This window comes from Crotalus tigris, unplaced genomic scaffold, assembly GCF_016545835.1.
Source record: "Crotalus tigris isolate CLP2741 ecotype Arizona unplaced genomic scaffold, ASM1654583v1 scf7180000017614.5298720, whole genome shotgun sequence".
Taxonomy (NCBI): Eukaryota; Metazoa; Chordata; class Lepidosauria; order Squamata; family Viperidae; genus Crotalus; species Crotalus tigris.
The window spans coordinates 1,023,092-1,045,096 of record NW_024096513.1 but is presented as its reverse complement, the minus strand read 5'-3'; the positions used below and the strand labels follow the sequence as shown (position 1 = coordinate 1,045,096).

General features: G+C 36.3%; 1 protein-coding gene across 1 annotated transcript; it reads right to left on the bottom strand.

The window, feature by feature from the left end:
- Positions 1 to 2,802: 2,802 nt before the first annotated feature.
- LOC120300726 (vomeronasal type-2 receptor 26-like) lies at positions 2,803 to 13,537 on the bottom strand (the record flags this gene model as incomplete). The annotated part of the gene is made up of 5 exons (XM_039327104.1): positions 13,338 to 13,537; positions 12,518 to 12,809; positions 7,394 to 7,520; positions 6,390 to 7,256; positions 2,803 to 2,834 (listed from the first exon to the last, which is right to left on the bottom strand). Coding segments are annotated over exons 1-5 (1,518 nt in total), but the record flags the coding sequence as incomplete, so codon positions are not given.
- Positions 13,538 to 22,005: the final 8,468 nt, after the last annotated feature.

Below are 22,005 nucleotides of genomic sequence, written 5' to 3'. Positions count from 1 at the left end.
GGCATGTCATAAAGTTTTACACAAGGATGTTCCTTCAATTTTAGTTCATAAAAATGATAAACTATATTGGATGTCATGCCACCAATTAATTAATCACCACTCTGCATGGAGGTCTATAAGGGGCTACCCTTGAAAAGTATCTGGAAGCTCCAGTTGATTCAAAGTGCAGGCCCCCGTATGGTTTTATGCACACCCAGATTATACATATGCCACCTTTCTTGTGGGAGCTGCATTGGCTGACAATTTGCTTCCGGGAGGCAGACAATGTTTAGATTGGCCCCTACTTTGACACTCTTTTGCAAAAACATGAGCATATGGTTTTGTCAATAGGTCTGTGGAATTCAGAGTAGGTTGGAACCTATGAAGTCACTCAACTGATTCATTGTAATCACGCAGGTGTGTTTTTATTGTTTATATATTGGGTTTTAATTTTTTTTAAATAGCTCAGAGACACCGACTGTCAACAGTACAAATGAATTTGGCTGAAGCCATTTTCATCTCATTTTTCCAACAGAAATGGGAAAAGGTGTGTGTATTCTTTTTGTCTAGCTAAAACATAGAAATGGAGTGGGAAGTTCATCTTTGTAACTTTGGAGGAAGGGAACTTTAGTCTTAGTTTCACCTTTGTTCATGCTGATACTATGTAGCCATTAAAATGCTCTTTGAGCAAAGCAATTGCCTCGGAGTCCTTTTTTCTTTTCTCTTTTTAAAGACAAATTTTATTGGCTTTTTGATTTTTAAAACAAAGTACTCAAGACACACCATGGTGTTAGGGTGGTCAAACATCTACAAAATAAACACATATACATAATTCAATCAATACATCAAATATTCCCTCTCTTTTTCCCTTAAGTATTTTATTTAAAATAATCCAATTCTAGCTTAAATTTATTCAACCTAAACCTGTTTTTAAATCTTTATATATTTACACTACCATAATCAAAATAACTTTAAGTACAAACATTATAAGTTCGGGTATCCCTTCCAAATATATTCTAATTCTTTAATTTTATCATAGAACTTATTTATTTCTTCTTCCACTAATATCCCTTATTTAAAATAAAATATTAATCTATCCTAAACGTATCTAATCAATCAATCAATCAATCAATCAATCTCTTTAAACTGAGAAAATGAAGTCCAACCTGGAGTCCTTTTTTCTATTGGGATCATCTGTCTATTGGGCTCATAGTCTTGGTTTCACCTTTGTTCATGCCGATACTATGTAGCCATTAAAAATTGTGTTTGAGGAAAGCAATTGCCTCGCAGTCCTTTTTTCTATTGAGTTCATCTATCGGAACCATGACATTGACAGTGAGTAGGAGGCCATAAAATTCTGTGAAATAAATAAATAAATAAATAAATAAATAAATAAAACAAAACTCCATACAATGATGTTTCTCTTTTTCCTTTTTTTTATTTTAGACCAACAAAACAAAACAAAGCACAACAAACATTACACACATACAAACACAATATATCCTTTTTTGTTAACCACAATTTGTAACAGTACTCTTCTATTCTTTACATTTCCCCCCTCTTTCTTCTTTGAAATATTTGTCCTTATTGCCCCATTGTTTCTTATTTAAATTTTCCTTCTTTCATATTCTAGTACTTACTAGGAATCCAACATTATTCATTGTAGTGACACTCATATTTTTTATAAGACTCGACCGGAAATCCATCTAAGAATGGTGATCATACAAATATTCTCATATTATTTAGTGCATATACTGTTTTTACTCTAATACTATTTCCAACATTAAAATTCACCCCTTTTCATCCAAGTATATTTATTTATTTTTATTTTTATTTGACATATATAATTCCTCCTTTCTTGTTTTATGCTGATATTGTGTATAATGTTTCTAAATTTTACTTTCTCTAGTAATTTTCTATAATCCTATTTTATGTAAACTTCCTAAAGATACATCACATCTACATCCAATTTCCTTAAATTGTTAAATGTCTAAACTCTTTTTCTTGATATATTTAATCCTTTAATATTTATAGAAAAGAGCTTAATTACATCTCCCATTTTTAACTTGATCTATTTTTTTTGTTTTTATTTTGTTTTATACTTCTTGTCTCTATAAGTCTTCCTTTTGCTTCTCTTTCTAACCTTTCTCTTTCTTGTAACTTTTGTATTTCTCGCTCTCGATCAGCTTCCTCTAATAGATCTTCATCATAACTTTTACTCTCCAGCTCTTCCCTACTTTCTTGTTCTTCTCCTTGTGAAAAGTAACTCTCATAAAAATCCCGTGCTTTCTCAAGTGTCTCTATCTTGTATTTTTTCTCCTGCCAAGTTAAAAGTATGCCTTCAGGTATTAACCAACGAAACTTGACTTTATATTTAATTAATTGAGTGGTTAAAAATTGGTATTCTCGTCTCTGATTTCGTATAATATGTGGTATTTGTTTTAATACAATTATTTCTTTACCCTTATATATTATTGATTCGTCTCTTGCTTTTTTATATATTTCATCCCTTATTGATCTTCTAGTAAACCTTATATGAACCTCTCTCGCCAATCTATGCCTTCGTGCATAATTTGTGTATACTCTATATATTTCATCTATATCTCTTTTTACTTCCAATTTTTCCTTGCCTAAAATCACCGCCAAAATCTCTACCATCTTTTCTCCCAAATCTTCCTCCTTTTCCTCAACAATATTTTGAAATCTTAAACAAAACGAACCTTTGTTCATTTCCAGAAAAGCAATAGATTCAATCAACTCCCTACTTGCTTGATCAGATTTCTGTATCATCCCTTCTATTTTACTATCAACAAGCTCCATTTTTGTTTCAACATTTTGAATTCTCTGTTCATTTTCCATCATTGTTTGTTGTATATTACCTATCTTATCATTCATATTTTTAATTTCATCTCTCATTTTTCCAATATCATTCTTCATTTCTTTATGATGTATTTTCATTTCTTCATGATTATTTGCTATCGCCTCTTGGGTCATCATCATTCTTGGGTCATCATCATCATACAATGATGTTTCATAAGGTTTTATTCAATGATGTTCCTTAAATTTCAATTTATATGTAGCGGAGCTGGGGTGAGAATGGGGCCAGCAGAGAGTTTTTGCAGAAGCTCCAGCAACTGCTGCTGGTCTGGTGGCAGGATGTGGCTCTGAGGAGGGAAGAAAAGGGAGGAGGAAGCCGATGGGAGAGGAGAGAGAAAGAGACTGGAAAGTAGCGTTTGACTGCCCATTGAGCAGAGCCAGCTGAGCGAGGAGAGAGAAAGAGACTGGAAGGTGGTGTTTGGCTGGACATTGAGAAGAGCCAGCTGAGGAAGAAAGAGCGAGGAGCTTAATGGAACCTGCCATCCAGAGCCAGCTAAGTGAAGAAACAGAGATAGAATAAGAAGGTGGCATCTTTGTGTTTTTCTGCTTTGTTGCAAGCAAGCCAGACAAAGAGGGGGGAAAGAGAGTGAGAGTAGATTGCTGAAGTTTTTATTTTTTTTTCTTCATTGCGGCAGGCCAGACAAAGAGAGGATAAGTTGGGGAGTTTTATTTCTTTTCCCTTCTTGGAGCCAGCTGGTTGGACGGAGAGTCAGAAAAGAGTTTGACAGGTTGAGGGTATGCCTTTTAGTGGGAAGTAGAGGAGTTTATAAAGGATCAGCTTGTGGAAACAAAAAGGGGATAAGGAAGGGATGGGGGATTACATATATTGAGGGCAGAGAGAGACAAGGAGAGTGGATAAAGGAGGTCCCCTGTGAGCTCCAGAGATGGCCTGATTACCATCATCTTAGGTAAGTTGCTGTCACCAGATACTGACTACCATCGCTCTAGGCAAGTTGCTGTTACCAGAGACTGATTACCATTGGTTTAGGCAAGTCGCTGTTACCAGAGACTGACGACCGTCGCTCTAGGCAAGTTGCTGTTACCAGAGACTGACTAACATTGTCTTAGGAAAGCTGATGTCACCAGAGACTGATAACCATTGGCTTAGGCAAGTTGCTGTCACCAGAGACTGGCTACAATCGTCATAGGCAAGCTGCTACTATCATAGATTGGCTAACATCATTCTAAAAAGGTTGCTGTTATTAGGGACTGACTACTATTGTTGTACACCAGCTGCTGTTACCAGGACCTGACTACCATCGTCTCCTGTCAGTCTTACTGCCTGAGGTCAACTATCATCATCCCACGTGAGTTACCATCAAAAGAGATTAACCATCACCACCCCATGGGCATGGCTGACAATTGTGACTGAACATCAACATGCTACATGCCCTCTTAGGCAGAGGTGCCAATGTGAGAGACCCCTTGGGTCGGCAGCAAGCCAAAGAAGGGGCCAAGAGGGTCAAGACTATAGTGCTCCCTTCAGGGGTGGTGCTACATATACAACTGGTAAAGTATGTGTGACATCATGCTACCAATGATGAGAACAGGGGAAGTATCACTTGCAGAGTAGTCCAGAGTAACGAGTTTCTTTCTCAATTAGGGTTGCATGTGCACTATAATTTAGGCCACTTGCCCTGTCCATAGGGTTTGTTTATCTATCTATCTATCTATCTATCTATCTATCTATCTATCTATCTATCTATCTATCTATCTATCTATCTACCTACCTACATTTTTACCTATATACTTATATACCTATCTATTATCAACATCAAGTGAATCTTCAAAATTTCCTTTGGTTTTTTCATGTTTGTAGTCCCTCCCTATATCAGAGAGGGCTGTACATGTTTTCTAGGATTTGTGCTGAATTTGAGGTGATTTTCTTGAAAAATGGCACACTTCATATTGTAAACCCATTCAAATCACTCTTTGTTATGGTCATTGGTCAGCATACACTTTGAATGAAGGATGAGACAGAAGGAAGAATACATTTCATTTCACTACATTTCCCATATTATTAATATATGATAGCAGGTTGCTCTGGAAATGGATTTATTGATAGAGTGAATGGTTATGACCCAGCATGAACACCTATTTCAAGATGCAGTTAAATGTACAGGATTCACAAACTCAATACATTCTACATTTCAAGAGCCCTAAAATATTCAAACCTGCTATCATATAATAGTATGCTCAATACACATTAATAAAATGACAAAAACAGTTCTTACTATATTTATGTAGTGCTTTATTCTTTTTTTGTCACTAATTTCTCTGGGCCAGAAAGATCACATGTTATACTAATTTCTCTTTGTGAGTTGCTCCCTGTGCTTGATGTCAGCCCAGCAAACAATGATGTAGATTTTGGCAAAAATATGCATCCCAGTAATGCAACACTGAAGGACAAGACAGAGAAGACCTCCACAGCTACCATGGCGTTTCCTTTTGTGCTCAGGGAGACTGGAAATTTCTTGGAGCTGTAAATGCATGTCCAAACACTACAAAAGACCAACATGCTGAAGGTGATGAACTTGGCTTCATCAAAGCTGTCAGGTAATTTATGGAAAACAAAAGCTACTATAAAGCTGGCAGGAGCTAAGATATACATGTAGCCCAAGTCACAATATCTAAGTATATTTCATTGATCCATTGATTTAGTCACTTTGTTGAAGAATGAAATAAGATTTATTTGGCATGACCTCTTTTTGACGAATCCATGTTGCTTGAGCAGGGGGATGAACTAGAAAACTTTCAAAGTCCCTTCAAACTCTGTTATTCTGCTATTCTGCTAAAGGTTATAACCTTGTTTCAAGGTGTTGGAAGATTTGTTTCTGGATTATCTTTTTCCAAGATCTTTCCAGATATTGATGTCAGGCTGATTGATCTATAATTTCATGGATCTATTTTTTTTTCTCCTTTTTGATTAAGGACATCACAATGTCCTTAATCAAAAATTAAAATAAATGAAAAATGAGAGGAGAAACAAAGGTAGTGAGGGGAAATTACAGATATTATAGCAATCTCAGAGGACCTAGAGAATAACCTGGCCTAGAAAGAGTGTTGAGTTTCTTTGTCTTTAAAATCATTTCCAACTCTAAGATTTAGATCAGAATTTCATCGTATGAATTTCTGTCTTTACTCTTTATCACTTCCCACAGGAGATGTCTGTACATAAACTGTTTTTAACTTTTAAATTATAGAGAAACCCAAATGGAAAAGGCCCAAATATCAGGCTCTTTCCCAAAAATTCTACTAAAAACAATCTTTGATTTTGTGAAGAGGTGAAAATTGCACGTAAATGTCTTCATTTCTATCATCAATAGATCAGCAACAGAAAATAGCTCTAACTACTTTAATAGGTACTTCAATTCATTTTTCCATTTCATTAAAATGTGAAATCAAGTTACCTAAATGAAATCCTTACGTAATTATGGTCACTAGGACTTCCTATTCTTGTTTGTTAGGAATTTCTCCTAGTGAGAAAAGTCACATGTTATACTAATTTCTCTTTGTGAGATGCTCCCTTTGGTTTAGTTCAGGCCGGAAAACAATGATGTAGCATTTTGGCAAGAATATGCATCCCAGTAATGCAGCACTGGAGGACAAAATGGAGAAGACCTCCACAACTACCATGGCTTTTCCCTTTGTACTCAGATAGGCTGGAAAGAAGGAGATCCACACGCTGCAAAAGGCCAACATGCTGAAGGTGATGAACTTGGCTTCATTAAAGCTGTCAGGTAATTTACGGGCAAGAAAAGCTACAATAAAGCTGGCAATGGCCAAGACACCCATATAGCCCAATACACAATAAAAGAAGAAAGCTGACTCCTCATTGCATTGTAAAATAATTTCTTGGAGCTGTAAATGCATGTCCAACTCAGGGAATGGTGGAGATGTTGACAACCAAAGAATACAAATACATACTTGGAAAAAGAAGCAGAAAAGGACAGTAGAGAAAGCCAATCTTTTCCCTAACCATCTTCTCATGTGAGATCCCGGTTTAGTGGCCATGAAAGCAACAACCACAATGATGGTTTTGGACAGCACACTAGAAATAGCCACTGAGAATGTGGTTCCAAAAGTTGATTGTCGGAGAAGGCAAGTCACTTTACCAGGTTGGCTGAGGAAAAACAAAGAAGAGAGAAAACAGAGCAGAAGAGAAACAAGCAGGGTGTAGGTGAGGGACTGGTTGTTGGCTTTGACAATGGGAGTTTCCCTGTGCTTAATAAAAGTTCCAAGTACCCAAGATGTCAAGAAAAAGAAACCAAGAGCTGATGAGGCTAAACCAATTCCTAAGGGTTCTTCAATAGTTAGAAACACCACCCTTTTCAGGATACATCCATTCTTTTCTTTATTTGGATAATGATCTTCTGGACATTCAAAACAGTCATCCATATCTGGGAGGAAAGTCAAAGAAATTTTTTATCTGGGCATTCCAAATCTATGAAACTCATTTTATTAATTTTATACATCCTAAACGTGTATATTAAAGTTTGCTTAAGTCTAATGAAAATTGGTAGAATTCCTACCATACCATTTTGATTTGAAATCTTCCCTTCTGGGCATGGAACACAGTCATAGCAGCAGAACTGATCCCCTTCAATCCCTTTCTTCCAGTCCCCAGGAAAACAAGGGTCATTGCATCGAGAAAATGGAAGAACCTTACCATAAATAAAAAAAAATGTTTTGAAAAGGAGGGTTTTTAAAACAGTTTCTGATTTCTCTTTTTTCAGATGGAAATACACACCAAATATGCAACCATAGCTTTTACATTGTAATATCACTTTTGTCAATCTGACGAATCATTGATCATTAACAACATTTGAAGGAATATGCCATTGTTTAGTTAAAAAAATCCTGAAATTAGATTTCTAAAGAGACTATATTCAATATAGGATCCTAATGGATTAAGGCATAGTGGATTCATTAATTCAATACCTGATTAAAAGCTGGACTCCAGACAATCAAATCTTCGTCCATGGATAATTCTTTCCCTTTTGGAGCTTGTAGATCCATCTTTCCAACTCTAACTCTCTGAAAGGATCTGTTTGGAAAAGTGATCAAATTGGTGATGTTGAATCCACCTGTTGCTTCCCCTTTCTCATTCAGGAACACTCTCTCCCCAACTGAGTTGTTAAAAGAAATGCCTTGAAGAAATGGATGGAGCTACTTGAAAGAGAATGAAAGAGAGAGGATGTTGAGAACTATATAATAGAGAGGAGAAAATCATATTAAAGTTTCATTCAATCATTCTTCCAATTGCTATAACTATTATTAAATATATGTGCTTAGAATTTGGATAATCAATATTGCATGATAATGTACATGTCCACACTATATACTTAATTTAATATTAATATAAGGAAAGGAAAGAATGAACTGAAGCAGAAAGTAAAAAAAGATTCTGGATTTTTGTAACTTCCTTTAATTATGTTTTAGGTTCACTGTTTAAACAACTAATTCAAGATAAATCATATCTAATATTTCCTCATCGATACAAAGTTATTTGACAGTCTGAGGTCTGACTAATGTCCTTTAGCCAGTTTTTAGAATCTGAGATCCAAGCATTCCTCCATAGAGAGATGCAAGATAGAGATTATTTGGCAACACCAAAAGTCATGTCTATGTATTTATTTCATTTTATTAAAAGTATCTTATATATTACCCCCAATTGAATGCAGAATTCCAGAAAATAGCTAGAAGAGATAAGAATGCCTTCTTAAATGAACAGTGCAAAGAAATTGGCAACATGCAAAGATGGGCATGATAAAGGACCAAAATGGCAGAGACCTAACAGAGGCTCTATGTATTTATTTCATTTTATTAAAAGTATCTTATATATTACCCCCAATTGAATGCAGAATTCCAGAAAATAGCTAGAAGAGATAAGAATGCCTTCTTAAATGAACAGTGCAAAGAAATAGAAGAAAACAACAGAATAGGGAGGACCAGAGATCTCTTCAAGAAAATTGGAGATATGAAGGGAACATTTCATGCAAAGATGGGCCTGATAAAGGACCAAAATGGCAGAGACCTAACAGAGGCAGAAGAGATTAAGAAGAGATGGCAAAACTACACAGAAGAACTATACAAGAATGAGCTTAACATCCCAGATAACCACAATGAGATAGTCATTGACCTCGAACCAGACATCCTAGAATGTGAAGTGAAATGGCCTTAGAAAATCTGAGCAACAACAAAGCTAGTGGAGGTGACAGTATTCCAGCTGAGCTATTCAAAATCTTAAAAGACGATGCAGTAAAAGTGCTACACTCAATTTGCCAGCAAATTTTGAAAACTCAGCAGTGGCCACAGGATTGGAAAAGGTCAGTTTACATTCCAATTCCAAAGAAAGGCAATGCCAAAGAATGTTCAAACTATCGCACCATGGCACTCATTTCACATGCTAGTAAAGTTATGCTTAAAATCCTACAAGCTAGACTCCAGCAGTATGTGGATCGAGAACTACCAGAAATACAGGCAGGATTTCGAAGAGGCAGAGGAATTAGAGATCAAATTGCCAACATACACTGGATCATGGAGAAAGCTAGGGAGTTCCAGAAAAACATCTACTTCTGCTTCATTGACTATGCTAAAACCTTTGATTGTGTGGATCACAACAAATTGTGGCAAGTTCTTAAAGAGATGGGAATACCAGACCATCTTATTTGTCTCTCGAGAAACCTATATGCGGGTCAAGAAAAAACAGTGAGAACTGGACACAGAACCTCTGATTGGTTCAAAATTGGGAAAGGAATCCGGCAAGGCTGTATACTGTTGCCCTGCCTATTTAACTTATATGCAGAGCACATCATGAGAAAGGCAGGGCTAGATGAAACAAAAGTTGGAATTAAGATTGTCGGGAGAAATATCAACAACATAAGATATGCAGATGATACCACTCTAATGGCAGAAAGTGAAGAGGAACTAAAGAGCCTCTTGATGCGGGTGAAGAAGGAGAGTGCAAAAGTAGGCTTGAAATTCAACATTAAGAAAACCAAAATCATGGCATCCGGCCCTCTCAATTCCTGGCAAAGAGATGGGGAAGAAATGGAGGTAGTGACAGATTTTATTTTTCTGGGCTCCAAGATCACCTCAGATGGGGACTGCAGCCAAGAAATTAAAAGACGCTTGCCCCTGGGGAGGAAAGCTATGGCAAATCTAGACAGCATACTAAAAAGCAGAGACATCACCCTGCCAACAAAAGTGCGTATAGTCCAGGCCATGGGTTTCCCAGTTGCAATGTATGGCTGTGAAAGTTGGACCATAAGAAAGGCTGAGCGCCAAAGAATTGAGGCCTTTAAACTATGGTGCTGGAGAAGACTCCTGCGAGTCCCTTGGACTGCAAGGCGTTCAAACCGGTCAGTCCTAGAAGAGATCAACCCGACTGCTCTTTAGAAGGCCAGATCCTGAAGTTGAAACTCAAATACTTTGGCCACCTAATGAGAAGGAAGGACTCACTGGAGAAGGGCCTAATGCTGGGAAAGATTGAGGGCAATAGAAGAAGGGGACGACAGAGAATGAGATGGCCGGATGGAGTCACTGAAGCAGTAGGTGTGAACTTAAATGGACTCCAGAAGATGGTAGAGGACAGGAAGACCTCGAGGAACATTGTCCATGGGGTCGCGATGGGTCGGACACAACTTCGCAATTAACAACAACATCTTATATATGAATGTAAAAAGAATGTATGCTAACATCTGATAAATATCACGGTATATGTATGGGGGAGAGTTTGGAAAAATTATTAAAAAAAAAGATAGAGATTATTGCAAAAATGTTTCATACTATGGATGCCTCATCTAAAAAGGACTATTTTTATTTCATTCCTCTAAAACTCTGATAGAGATAGGAAGCTCAGCTTTTTACCCATGAAAAGTTCATGAGCCACACAAAGTTTTGGGGGAATTGACTGTTTTTGGAGAAGGCAATGACAAGTAATCTAAATTATCACTTTAACTAGCTCATATTGTGCAATGTGTGGTGATTTAGTAAATAAAGTCTGCTGACATATAAACCATAATTTATACAGGAACTTCTCAATGACCAGAATAATAACAGAAACTACTTTTTCTGTAGAAAAGAACAGTATGTCAGAGTCAAAAGGGACCAGAAGGTCTTTTGATCTTATACTATTTCAGATAAATGGCAGTCCTTCTCTTAAAAATCTTCAGTGTAGGAGCATCCAAAACTTCTGAAGGCAAGCTATTCCATTAATTCATTTTTAATTGTTCTCACCATCAGGAAATTCCAACTTATTTCTAAGTTGTTTTCTCAACATTGATTCCAACTGAAGAAAATATTAAGACTTTACACAATGGGTTCAAAAAATAATTCTACTTCAAATTGCTTATTGAAATACAAGAAATGTCCAATGAAAAGGGAATACCTGCCAAGCCTGGAGATGTGGAAGATCAGGATTTGTACACACCATAGTTTTTTTTCTATTGGAATGTAATGTGTATAGAGCTTGCAAAGCATGAGCCACAGCATGAACAGCATTGTAGATACTATAGCTTTGTCCAGTCATTTCCATTTCAAAGGCAGGTCCAGGAAGATCCTCTAGCTTCATCTCGCCTGTGCACTGCCTACTCTGCGTTTCTTGTAATTCTCCTTTTGGAAATGAACAATCAAATAACTGTTCCCAAACTTCCCAAAGAAACTCATCTCTGTAGACTGAAAAAGGATTTACGGTCTGAAGAAATTCCTTGAAACCTGTAACTGCTGTTGAGTGAGCAGTGAATGAAATAGCCCCATGAAACATCTGGAGATCCCAACTGATTTGGAATCCTGATAATACAAAATCAATCTGCGCAGTCATGATCCATACCTTTCTAAATAATGAAATTTCCTTCCTTTCAGGATCTACCATAAATGTGACAATTCTTAGCCACATAATTGTCAATGCTTCTCCATAGACAAGAAATGCATTGGCTTTGCTATTTATCCAATTCAAAGAAATAATTGAGATTGTTTTATAAATTTCTTGGAAGTCTTCCAGGTATACTTGTGAAAGCCTTTGTATGAATGATGAGCAGATCCCACCCTTTGCAAGTAAGGGCTGCATTTCCTGTAAGAAATTTTCTCCATTGTTGTTATCAATAGCAAAAATCCCAATCCAGGTCCAGCTGAAATGGTGAATGAGTTGGATAGTCCCAATGTACTGATGGTCCTCTTTTGGGATCATGAAATAAAGTGAAGAGAGCTTACTGTTCTCAAATTCCATTTGGGCTAATGAGCCGTATGTCAGCTGCAAGAAAGTGGAGCAGTATTTTCTTCAGTTGTAAGATCAAATGGAATTGTCCTGATCTAGTTTGCATATATTATATATCGAAGGAAGAAATACTTTTTGTGAATTTCTTCTAAGTATAAATATGGCAGGAATTTCTTGGAATTACTTCAAACACATATAATTGATCAATTCTTTGACAGAAGCAAAGAAGTCTATGTTCATGTTTTTCCTCATGTAGGGAATGTGTACAGATATTCACTTCTTGTATTTGGCATTGTAATTTCAAAATTACGCTAACTAATAGACCTTAAGCCAGGCAGAACATCTTTTTACAAACCTAAGCTAATCTTAATGTCCCTTAATTATTTCATAACAACATCAAGAACAGAACATAGAATTTTTCTTTTTAACCCTTTCACCACTTACTTGTGGAATCTTGAAGAATCTTGTAATTTCAGCAATATGAGATGATGTGACAAAATCCAATCCCCCAATAATAGCCACCAGATTCTTCTGGCTATCACACTTGTAATTAGGGACAAATTCCTGGGATTTGAAAAGCAGGTCCAGAGTGGTGCGATAGGTCATCCTTGCATTGAGGTAACTGTCATAGATGTGGAACCCGAGAGTGATGTTAGGTAAGGAATGGAAGTCCTCATTGATCTCCTTCACAGCAAAGGCCAAGGCAAGGATGTGTTGATGAAATTTGGTGATTATGCTACAAATAATTTAAATCCCCCATTGAAATTTTTTTACAAGCCTTGTAAGGTGGCATCATTTCCATATAAGTAAGAGACATCTTATGGTAGTAAGAAGACAATAGCTTTCCTAAAATGCTTAATAGTTTGTACATAGTTTAAATTTATTTTAAACAGCATTTCCATGATTTCCAACAAATATGTACTACAACAAATACAAGTAGTGGCCCTTTTCAAAGTAGTATATTTTCTATCACTTATTTACTGTATCTTTGTTTTAATAAGAGAGATAATGCCAAACCTTTTTTAAAAATTCTTTACGTCAGTAATTGTTCAAATAGAGACTTCTTGATTTTAAATTTTGTACTTTTCATTTCAAGGATTTTGAAAAAAATCTAAAGGTTATTTTTTCTCTCACAACCAGGTACAACTCAAAAAAAGAAGACATAGATTACATCAACAATCCTAAATGTATGAACAAAGATCTTTTAGTCGTAGAACGGATTTTTGAAAGTCTGGGTAATATTGATAGAGAAAAAAATTCTTACGTTGGTATTTCATAAGGTTTTATAGAAGGGTTTTCACTAAATTTAATTTCATAAAGGTGGTAACCCATGTGAGATGCCATCACACCAATGATGAAGTCACCACGCTGATACCACTCATGTGGAACAAGGAACGCATCACTCACAGGACATCTCAGAGTAACTACTTTGTGCACCAAAAATATCAGAAAAAACATTTTCATGCTTTTGTTATTCTGAAAATCTTTTTCCTTTCTATTGATCAGGAAGTACATATAATCCAATACTTCATCTAAAGATTGATCCAAGGCTTATCTCTGAGAATGCACCTAATGAGAAAATCAATCAGTTTTTATTTAAAGATCCACATGAGCACAAAATTGCATCTTGAACACCATCAGGATTTGAACAGATATTCTGGCAGAGGGAAACAGAGGATAGAAAGCTGAAGCAAAATATCTGACAGAGCCATTGTTACCCTTGTGCCAAACTTCCTGTGGTTCAAGTGTTACTTTATATCCAAACTGATACCTTGATCGTTGTTGAATATAGTTCCCTTCTGTGCAGCCTTTGGTGTTTTGGCCTAGTTAAGAAAACATGGTGATTCCTCTAGGAGGTAATTGTTTTGTTTTGATGAGATAATAATTGGCCAATGGTTCAACTATTTTTTTTTTAAATGAGCAAATGGGAATGACAGTAATTTTTTTTTAAAAAAAGTTTCTTATTTATAAAATAGTTAGAACAAGGATGGACATAACGTAATATTCCAGTGTATATATTCCTAACAATTTGTTCCTCATCATACATATAATTCTTAATTTCTATATATACATATTTTTCTATACAATACAGTCTCTAATTTGTTTCTCTATATACTGACATAGTTTTATATATCTCTATCTTAACACTAACTTAAAATCCAAACATTTCTCCTTGATTCACACCAACAATAGAATTTGTCCCAGATTTCAAAGTAATCTGACTCTGTCTTGTCCTTCATTTCCATTGTGAACCTATCCATATCAGCACACGATAAGATTTTCTATAAAATCTCTTCTTCTGTTGGAATTTCTTTCTTCCTCCAGTTTTGTGCATACACCAATCTAGCAGCTGTGAGAATATGTAGCATCAAGTACAATATCCCTTTGTTGTATTTTTGCATAGTTATGCGTAGTAGAAAGAGTTCTGGTTTTAGCTCTACCTCTATCATTAATATTTTTCCAGCCATTTTTTCTTTTTAGTTATGCGTAGTAGAAAGAGTTCTGGTTTTAGCTCTACCTCTATCATTAATATTTTTCCAGCCATTTTTTAACCTTGTTCCAAAAGTTACAGGCTTTTGAGCACTCCCACCACATGTGGTAATATGTCCCTCTTGCCAATTTACATTTCCAGCACGTGGAAGAAATATTTGGACCCATTTTAGCTAATCTTGTGGGTGGGAGATGTCATCTGTAGAACATTTTGTAGAGGTTTTCTTTGTAGGAGGTAGCCAAAGTAAGCTTCCTATTTCGTACCCATAATTCTTGCCAGATATGCAGATTAAACTTGAGATAAAAATCCCTGCTCCACGTTAACATGGGTTTTTTTTTACCTGTTCTTCATACATTGCCTGATCTAACAAATAATGATATAGCTTTTTAATCATTTTATCCTCAGTACCTAGTAATATTTTATTCTGCCCTATCAGTTCTATTTTTATGCCTCACTCTTTTTTATCTTTCCAATATCTTGCCTGTAGTTGAAGGTATGCCCCCCATTCTAGTTCTATCCCTTCGATCAATGACAGTAATTTAAGGGAGATTTGTAATAAAATATATGCTTAGTTGTAGAAAGTGTTTTTTGAAGCTACCACATTGATTTTCTACCATTTTTTTCACAAAATAGAATATGAACAGATCCACCAGGTATCAGTCTTTTATTGCATGTATGTTTTGTGAGGAATAACAATGCACAATTTTTAAAAAAAAACTACCTTGACTTGACTCAAACTCTTCAAAATATTTCTTGCACTAAAAATTTCCTACATTCTATAGCGAAAACTTACCAAAATCTAAAGAATATTATTTCTTCTACCACAACTAGAAATATTTCAAAGACAGAGTGGCTTACATTAGAGATACAGTAAAACCTTTTGCTCATTTCAGCAATTTGGGGGGAGCTGGCTAAGATTACAAAAAGAAAAAAAACTCTTTACATGGCATGTCATAAAGTTTTACAGACGGATGTTCGTTCAATTTCAGTTCATAAAAATGATAAACTATATTGGATGTCATGCCACCAATTAATAAATCACCACTCTGCATGGAGGTCTATAAGGGGCTGCCCTTGAAAAGTATCTGGAAGCTCCAGTTGATTCAAAGTGCAGGCCCCCGTATGGTTTTATGCACACCCAGATTATACATATGCCACCTTTCTTGTGGGAATTGCATTGGCTGATAATTTGCTTCCGGGTACAATTCAAGGTACTAGTTGTCACCTTTAAACCCTACATGGCTTGGGACCATGTTATTTGAAGAACTGTCTCTTCCTGATCAGATCCACATGATGCACTAGAGCAAGGAGGCAGGCAATATTTAGATTGGCCCCCACTTTGACACTCTTTTGCAAAGATATGAGCATATGGTTTTGCCAATAGGTCTGTGGAACTCAGAGTAGGTTGGAACCTATGAAGTCACTCAACTGATTCACTGTAATCCACATAGGTGTGTATTTATTGCTTATATATTGGGTTTTAATTTCTTTTAAATTGCTTGCAGACACTGACTGTCAACACTACAAATGAATTTGGCTGCAGCCATTTTCATCTCATTTTTCAGTTGCAACAGAAATGGGAAGAGGTGTGTGTATTCTTTTTGTCTAGCTAAAACATAAAATTGTTCTGTGGGAACCAAGGTCGTTGCTACCAGAGTTTTGGTGGGTAGAAGTTTCTTCTAGAAAGCCTGTCAAACTAGTGCATTGGGGAATGTGATTTATGACATAGAAATGGGATGGGAAGTTCATCTTTGTAACTTTGTATCTTTGGAGGAAGGGAAATTTAGTCTTGTTTCACCTTTGTTTATGCTGAAACTATGTAGCCATTAAAATGCTCTTTGAGGAAAGCAATTGCCTCGGAGTCCTTTTTTCTTTTCTTTTTATAAGACAAATTTTATTGGCTTTTTGATTTTTAAAACAAAGTACTCAAGACACACCGTGGTGTTAGGGTGGTCAAACATCTGCAAACAAAACATATATACATAATTCAATCAATACATCAAATATTCCCTCTCTTTTCCCCTTAAGTACGTACTTTATTTAAAATAATCCAATTGTAACTTAAATGTATTCAACTTAAACCTGTTTTTAATTCTTTATAAATTTACACTACCGTAATCAAAATAACTTTAAATACAAACATTATAAGTTCGGGTATCCCTTCCAAATATATTGTTATTCCTTAATTTTATCATAGAACTTATTTATTTCTTCTTCCACTAATATCCCTTATTTAAAATAAAATATTAATCTATCCTAAACGTATCTAATCAATCAATCAATCTCTTTAAACTGACAAAATAAAGTCCAACCTGGAGTCCTTTTTTTCTATTGGGATCATCTCTCTATTGGGCTCATAGTCTTGGTTTCACCTTTGTTCATGCCGATTTAATGGCACTATGTAGCCATTAAAAATGCTCTTTGAGGAAAGGAATTGTCTTGGAGTCCTTTTTTCTATTGGGCTCATCTATAGGAACCATGATATTGACAGTGAGTGGGAGGCCATAAAATTCTGTGAAATGAATAAATTTTATTTCACTACATTTTCCATATTATTAATATATGTGTTTTTATTGTTTATATATTGGGTTTTAATTTTTTTAAAGTATCTCAGAGACACTGACTGTCAACACTACAAAGGAATTTGGCTGCAGCCATTTTCATCTCATTTTTCGGTTGCAACAGAAATGGGAAGAGGTGTGTGTATTCTTTTTGTCTAGCTAAAACATAAAATTGTTCTGTGGGAACCAAGGTCATTGCTACCAGAGTTTTGGCAGGTAGAAGTGTCTGCTAGAAAGCCCGCTAAATTAGTGCATTGGGGAATGTGATTTATGACATAGAAATGTTGTGGGAAGTTCATCTTTGTAACTTTGGAGGAAGGGAACTTTAGTCTTGGTTTCACCTTTGTTCATGGCGATACTATGTAGCCATTAAAATGCTCTTTGAGGAAAGCAATTGTCTTGGAGTCCTTTTTTCTATTAGGTTTATCTATTGGAACCATGACATTGACAATGAGTGGGAGGCCATAAAATTCTGTGAAATGAATAAATAAATAAATAAATAAATAAATAAATAAAACTCCATATAATGATGTTTTCATAAGGTTTTATTCAAGGATGTTCCTTAAATTGCAATTTATATGTAGCAGAGCTGGGGTGAGAATGGGGCCAGTTGAGAGGTTTTGCGGGAGCTCCAGCAACTGCTGTGGGTCTGGTGGCAGGATGTGGCTCTGAGGAGGGAAGAAAAGGGAGGAGGAAGCCGATGGGAGAGGAGAGAGAAAGAGACTGGAAAGTAGTGTTTCGCTGCCCATTGAGCAGAGCCAGCTGAGCGAGGAGAGAGAAAGAGACTGGAAGGTGGTGTTTGGCTGGACATTGAGAAGAGCTAGCTGAGGAAGAGAGAGAGAGAGCAGCTTAATGGAACCTGCTGTCCAGAGCCAGCTGACTGAAGAAACAGAGATAGAGTAACAAAGTGGGATCTTTGTGTTTTTCTGCTTTGTTGCAAGCAAGCCAGATGAAGAGGGGGGATAGAGAGTGAGAGTAGCTTGTTGAAGTTTTTATTGTTTTTTCTTCATTGCGGCAGGCCAGACAAAGAGAGGATAGGTTGGGGAGTTTTATTTCTTTTCCCTTATTGGAGCCAGCTGGTTGGAGGGAGAGTCAGGAAAGAGTTTGACAGGTTGAGGGTATGCCTTTTAGTGGGAAGTAGATGAGTTTTTAAAGGATCTTATTGTAGAAACAAAAAGGGGATAAGGAAGGGATGGGGGAATTACATATAGTGAGGGCAGAGAGAGACAAGGAGAGTGGATAAAGGAGGTCCCCTGTGAGCTCCAGAGATGGCCTGATTACCATCATCTTAGGTAAGTTGCTGTCACCAGATACTGACGACCATCGCTCTAGGCAAGTTGCTGTTACCAGAGACTGACTAACATTGTCTTAGGAAAGCTTCTGTCACAGAGACTGACACCATTGGCTTAGGCCAGTTGCCATCACAAGAGACTGACTAACATCATCCTAAGCAGGTTGCTCTTACTAGGGACTGACTACTACTGTTGTAGTGCCCCCCAGAGGAAACCTTTCAAATTTAAGCACACAGAGAGAATTCTCTCCTTCTGCATTTCTCATATTGTAAAACAAAGCTCTGGCTTCTGCCATTAAGCTGATGATCTGAAGAGAGAAGTTTAAAATAAATGTTGGGCTCCATTGCTTCTTTCCCTTTATCCATTCCATCAGCTAGATATCTACAACAAATTCACACTGGCTGCATCTTCGTTTGTGAGTTTTTCAATATTTGCCAGCTGCACACTTATGGTTGCTTGTGTTTTGCTGTTATGTGGTGACAGACTGCCATGAACTATGGGGAAGGAGAATGAAAGTGGGAATGATTGGGGAAATGAAAGTAAGTGCTTTACCTCCTTGAGACATTGCCTCAAGTTCACCCAGCTGGAAGAAGGAGAGGACTGCATTCCAAACTGTGCTTAGACTGACCATTATGAAAACTTCTTGCATGGACCTGATTGGTTACATTGGGGTGGACAATGATAGATAGTTAAGGGAGGAAAAGTAGAACCTATGGATTTGGGCATGTGATTCTCAAGTCTGGCTTTGCAATAATGCAATTCATTTGACCTCTAATAAACTATACCTTTTTCAACAAATTTCTGTTTAGAGGTTTAAGTTGTGGCATTGCCTCTTTTCTCCTTTACCCACTCCATCAAATAGATCCTTATAGTGAATTCATGCTTGACGAATTTTAATCTGTGAGTTTTCCAACACTGCTGTGTAAAATGAAATCTGATATTGTGAGTTAGGGAGCAGTGGGGGAGAGAAAGGGAAAAAAAGAAAAAAAATGAGAACAACTTTCATCTCTTTGGAAATTGTGAGGTGTAGATGATCACAAATTTTACTATGGAGTTAAACCCTCTGCTGGAATTAGTCTCCAAAATGTTAGAAGCCCACAGTAAGATCTAAGGCTACAGATACCTGTCCCTTTCCAAATAGAATAAAAAAAATGTACTCACTGTCATGGCTAATGTTAGTAAAAATGTCACCCAACCTATACATTGTGGAAACAATAGAGGTATCCCCTTCCCTTCTATAAAGAACATATAAAGAACAGTTTCTGGAATTGGGTATGACTAGTCTAATGAAAAGAAGGACTAGAGGTGACATGATAGCAGGGGTTGCCACAAAGAAAAGGGAGTAAAGCTATTCAAGGAGAGAAGCAACCTAGAACTAAGAAAACATTTCCTGACAGAATAATTAACCAGTGGAACAACTTGCCTCTAGAAGTTACGAATGTTCCAACATTGGAAGTTTTTAAAAGAGATTGGACAACCATTTGTCTGAAATGGTATAAGGCTTCCTGCTTGAGCAGGGGATTGGACTAGAAGATCTCCAAGTTCCCATTCTTCCCTTCCCTTCCCTTCTCTTCTCTTCTCTTCTCTTCTTTTCGATTCTATTCTATGGGGGATGGGGAAAGAAATAATGGAAAACCTCTTAAAATGAGGGAATGACATAACAAACCTGGAATTAAAGAGAAACTTCCTGACTGTGAGGACAATTAACCAGAGGAAGAGCTTGCCTTCAGAAATCATGGGTGCTCCATCACTTGAGAATTTTAAGAAGAGGCTAGACAGTAACTTGTCTGAGATGGTATAGATTCCGTGCTTGAGCAGGGGGCTGAACTAGAAGACCTCCAAGGTCCCTTCCAGCTTCTATTCTATTCTATTCTATTCTATTCTATTCTATTCTATTCTATTCTATTCTATTCTATTCTATTCTATCCTATCCTATCCTATCCTATCCTATCCTATCCTATTCTATTCTATTCTATTCTATTCTATTCTATTCTATTCTATTCTATTCTTGTTAACACTATGCAAAGGAAGATGGACTGCATTTATCATTTGTTGTGAGAAATAATATGAATTTAAAAAATAATGTCTATTTTGTATTGTCAACCCTCTTTATAAATTGTATAGAGGTGGAGAAGTTAGCAACTAAAAATAACATATTTTTCAGCTGTGTCTTCTCTCACAAAAAACAAAATAATTATCTCCTACAGGAATCACCACATTGTCTTAATTAGACAAAAACATCAAATACTGCATAGAAGGCTATTTAAATTCAACAACAATCATTGTATCTGTGTGAGTATAAAGTAACACTTGAACCACAGCAATATTGGCTCATGGGTGATAAAGGCTGTGTGTCAGACTCATTGCTACAAATTGCCTCTCTCTCTTCTCCTCTGCCAGAATATCAGAATACCTGATGATAGTAATAGCTCTGAGATTTATATACCTCTTAGCACTCTCTAAGCAGTTTTCAGAGTCAGCATATTGTCTCCAATAATTTGGGTCCTCATTTTACCAACCTCAGAAGAATGGAAGGCTGAGTCAACCTTGAGCCGGTCAGGATTGAACTGTGAAACTGCAGGCAGCCGGCAGGCAGCAGAAGTAGCCTGCAGTACTGCATTCTAAGCACTGTGCCATCACGGCTTTTATTGATATTAAGACATAAATTTGCATTCTCTTGGATCTTCAAATAGACAATGGTAAATTTTCTGATTAGGTGCACTCTCAGATGCACATCTTGAATTAATTACTGAATTAACTGTTGGAATAATACAAAATTCCCTATGATAGGATAGGATAGGATAGGATAGGATAGGATAGGAGTAAGAGACATTTTGCCTATAACAATGAAGTTAAGATGCTTCTCCTTCTAATATTCTTGGTGAAAAAAATAGTTAGTCTGAGCTGCCCTAGAAGTGATGCTTTCCCTGTTCCAACACAAGTGGTACCAGCCTGGTGACCTCATCATTGCTGGAATGATGTCCCACATCTTTTACCAATTTTATGAAATTCAATTTAAGGAACATCCTTGTATAAATCCTTATGACTTACCACTGTAAGCATTTTTATTTCTTTTTTTAATCTTACTCAATTTCCCCAAAATTGCTTGTACAATATAAGTAAAAGGTATTTCAGCATAAATGTAGGCTTTATCTAAGCCTTCTCTGCCTTTCAAATGTTTATAGTACTGGGAGAAGATATAAAGTAAATAAAGTAAAATTCTTTAAGTGTTTGTCATCAAATGTATGAAACTTCTGTGCAAGAAATCATTTGAAGAACCCTTAGTGAGTGTAAGATTTTTTTAAAAAAACATTCTGCATTGTCACTTTTCACAAAACATACAATAAACGACTCATACCTGCAGGGTTTGTTCATATTCTTTTTTGGGAAAAAAAATTTAGAAAATAAATGTGATAACTTGAATAAAAGCACCACTTTTATTCCTAGTAGTATATCCTTGTTGCAAAAAAGGAAATACTATGGAAAAAATAAATTTGAACTTTGTACAAATTATTGGCCATTTTGGACAGCCTATTATTTCCCTACTTCCACTAGATACCGAAATCTTTGTTATTCACATAGAAAGCA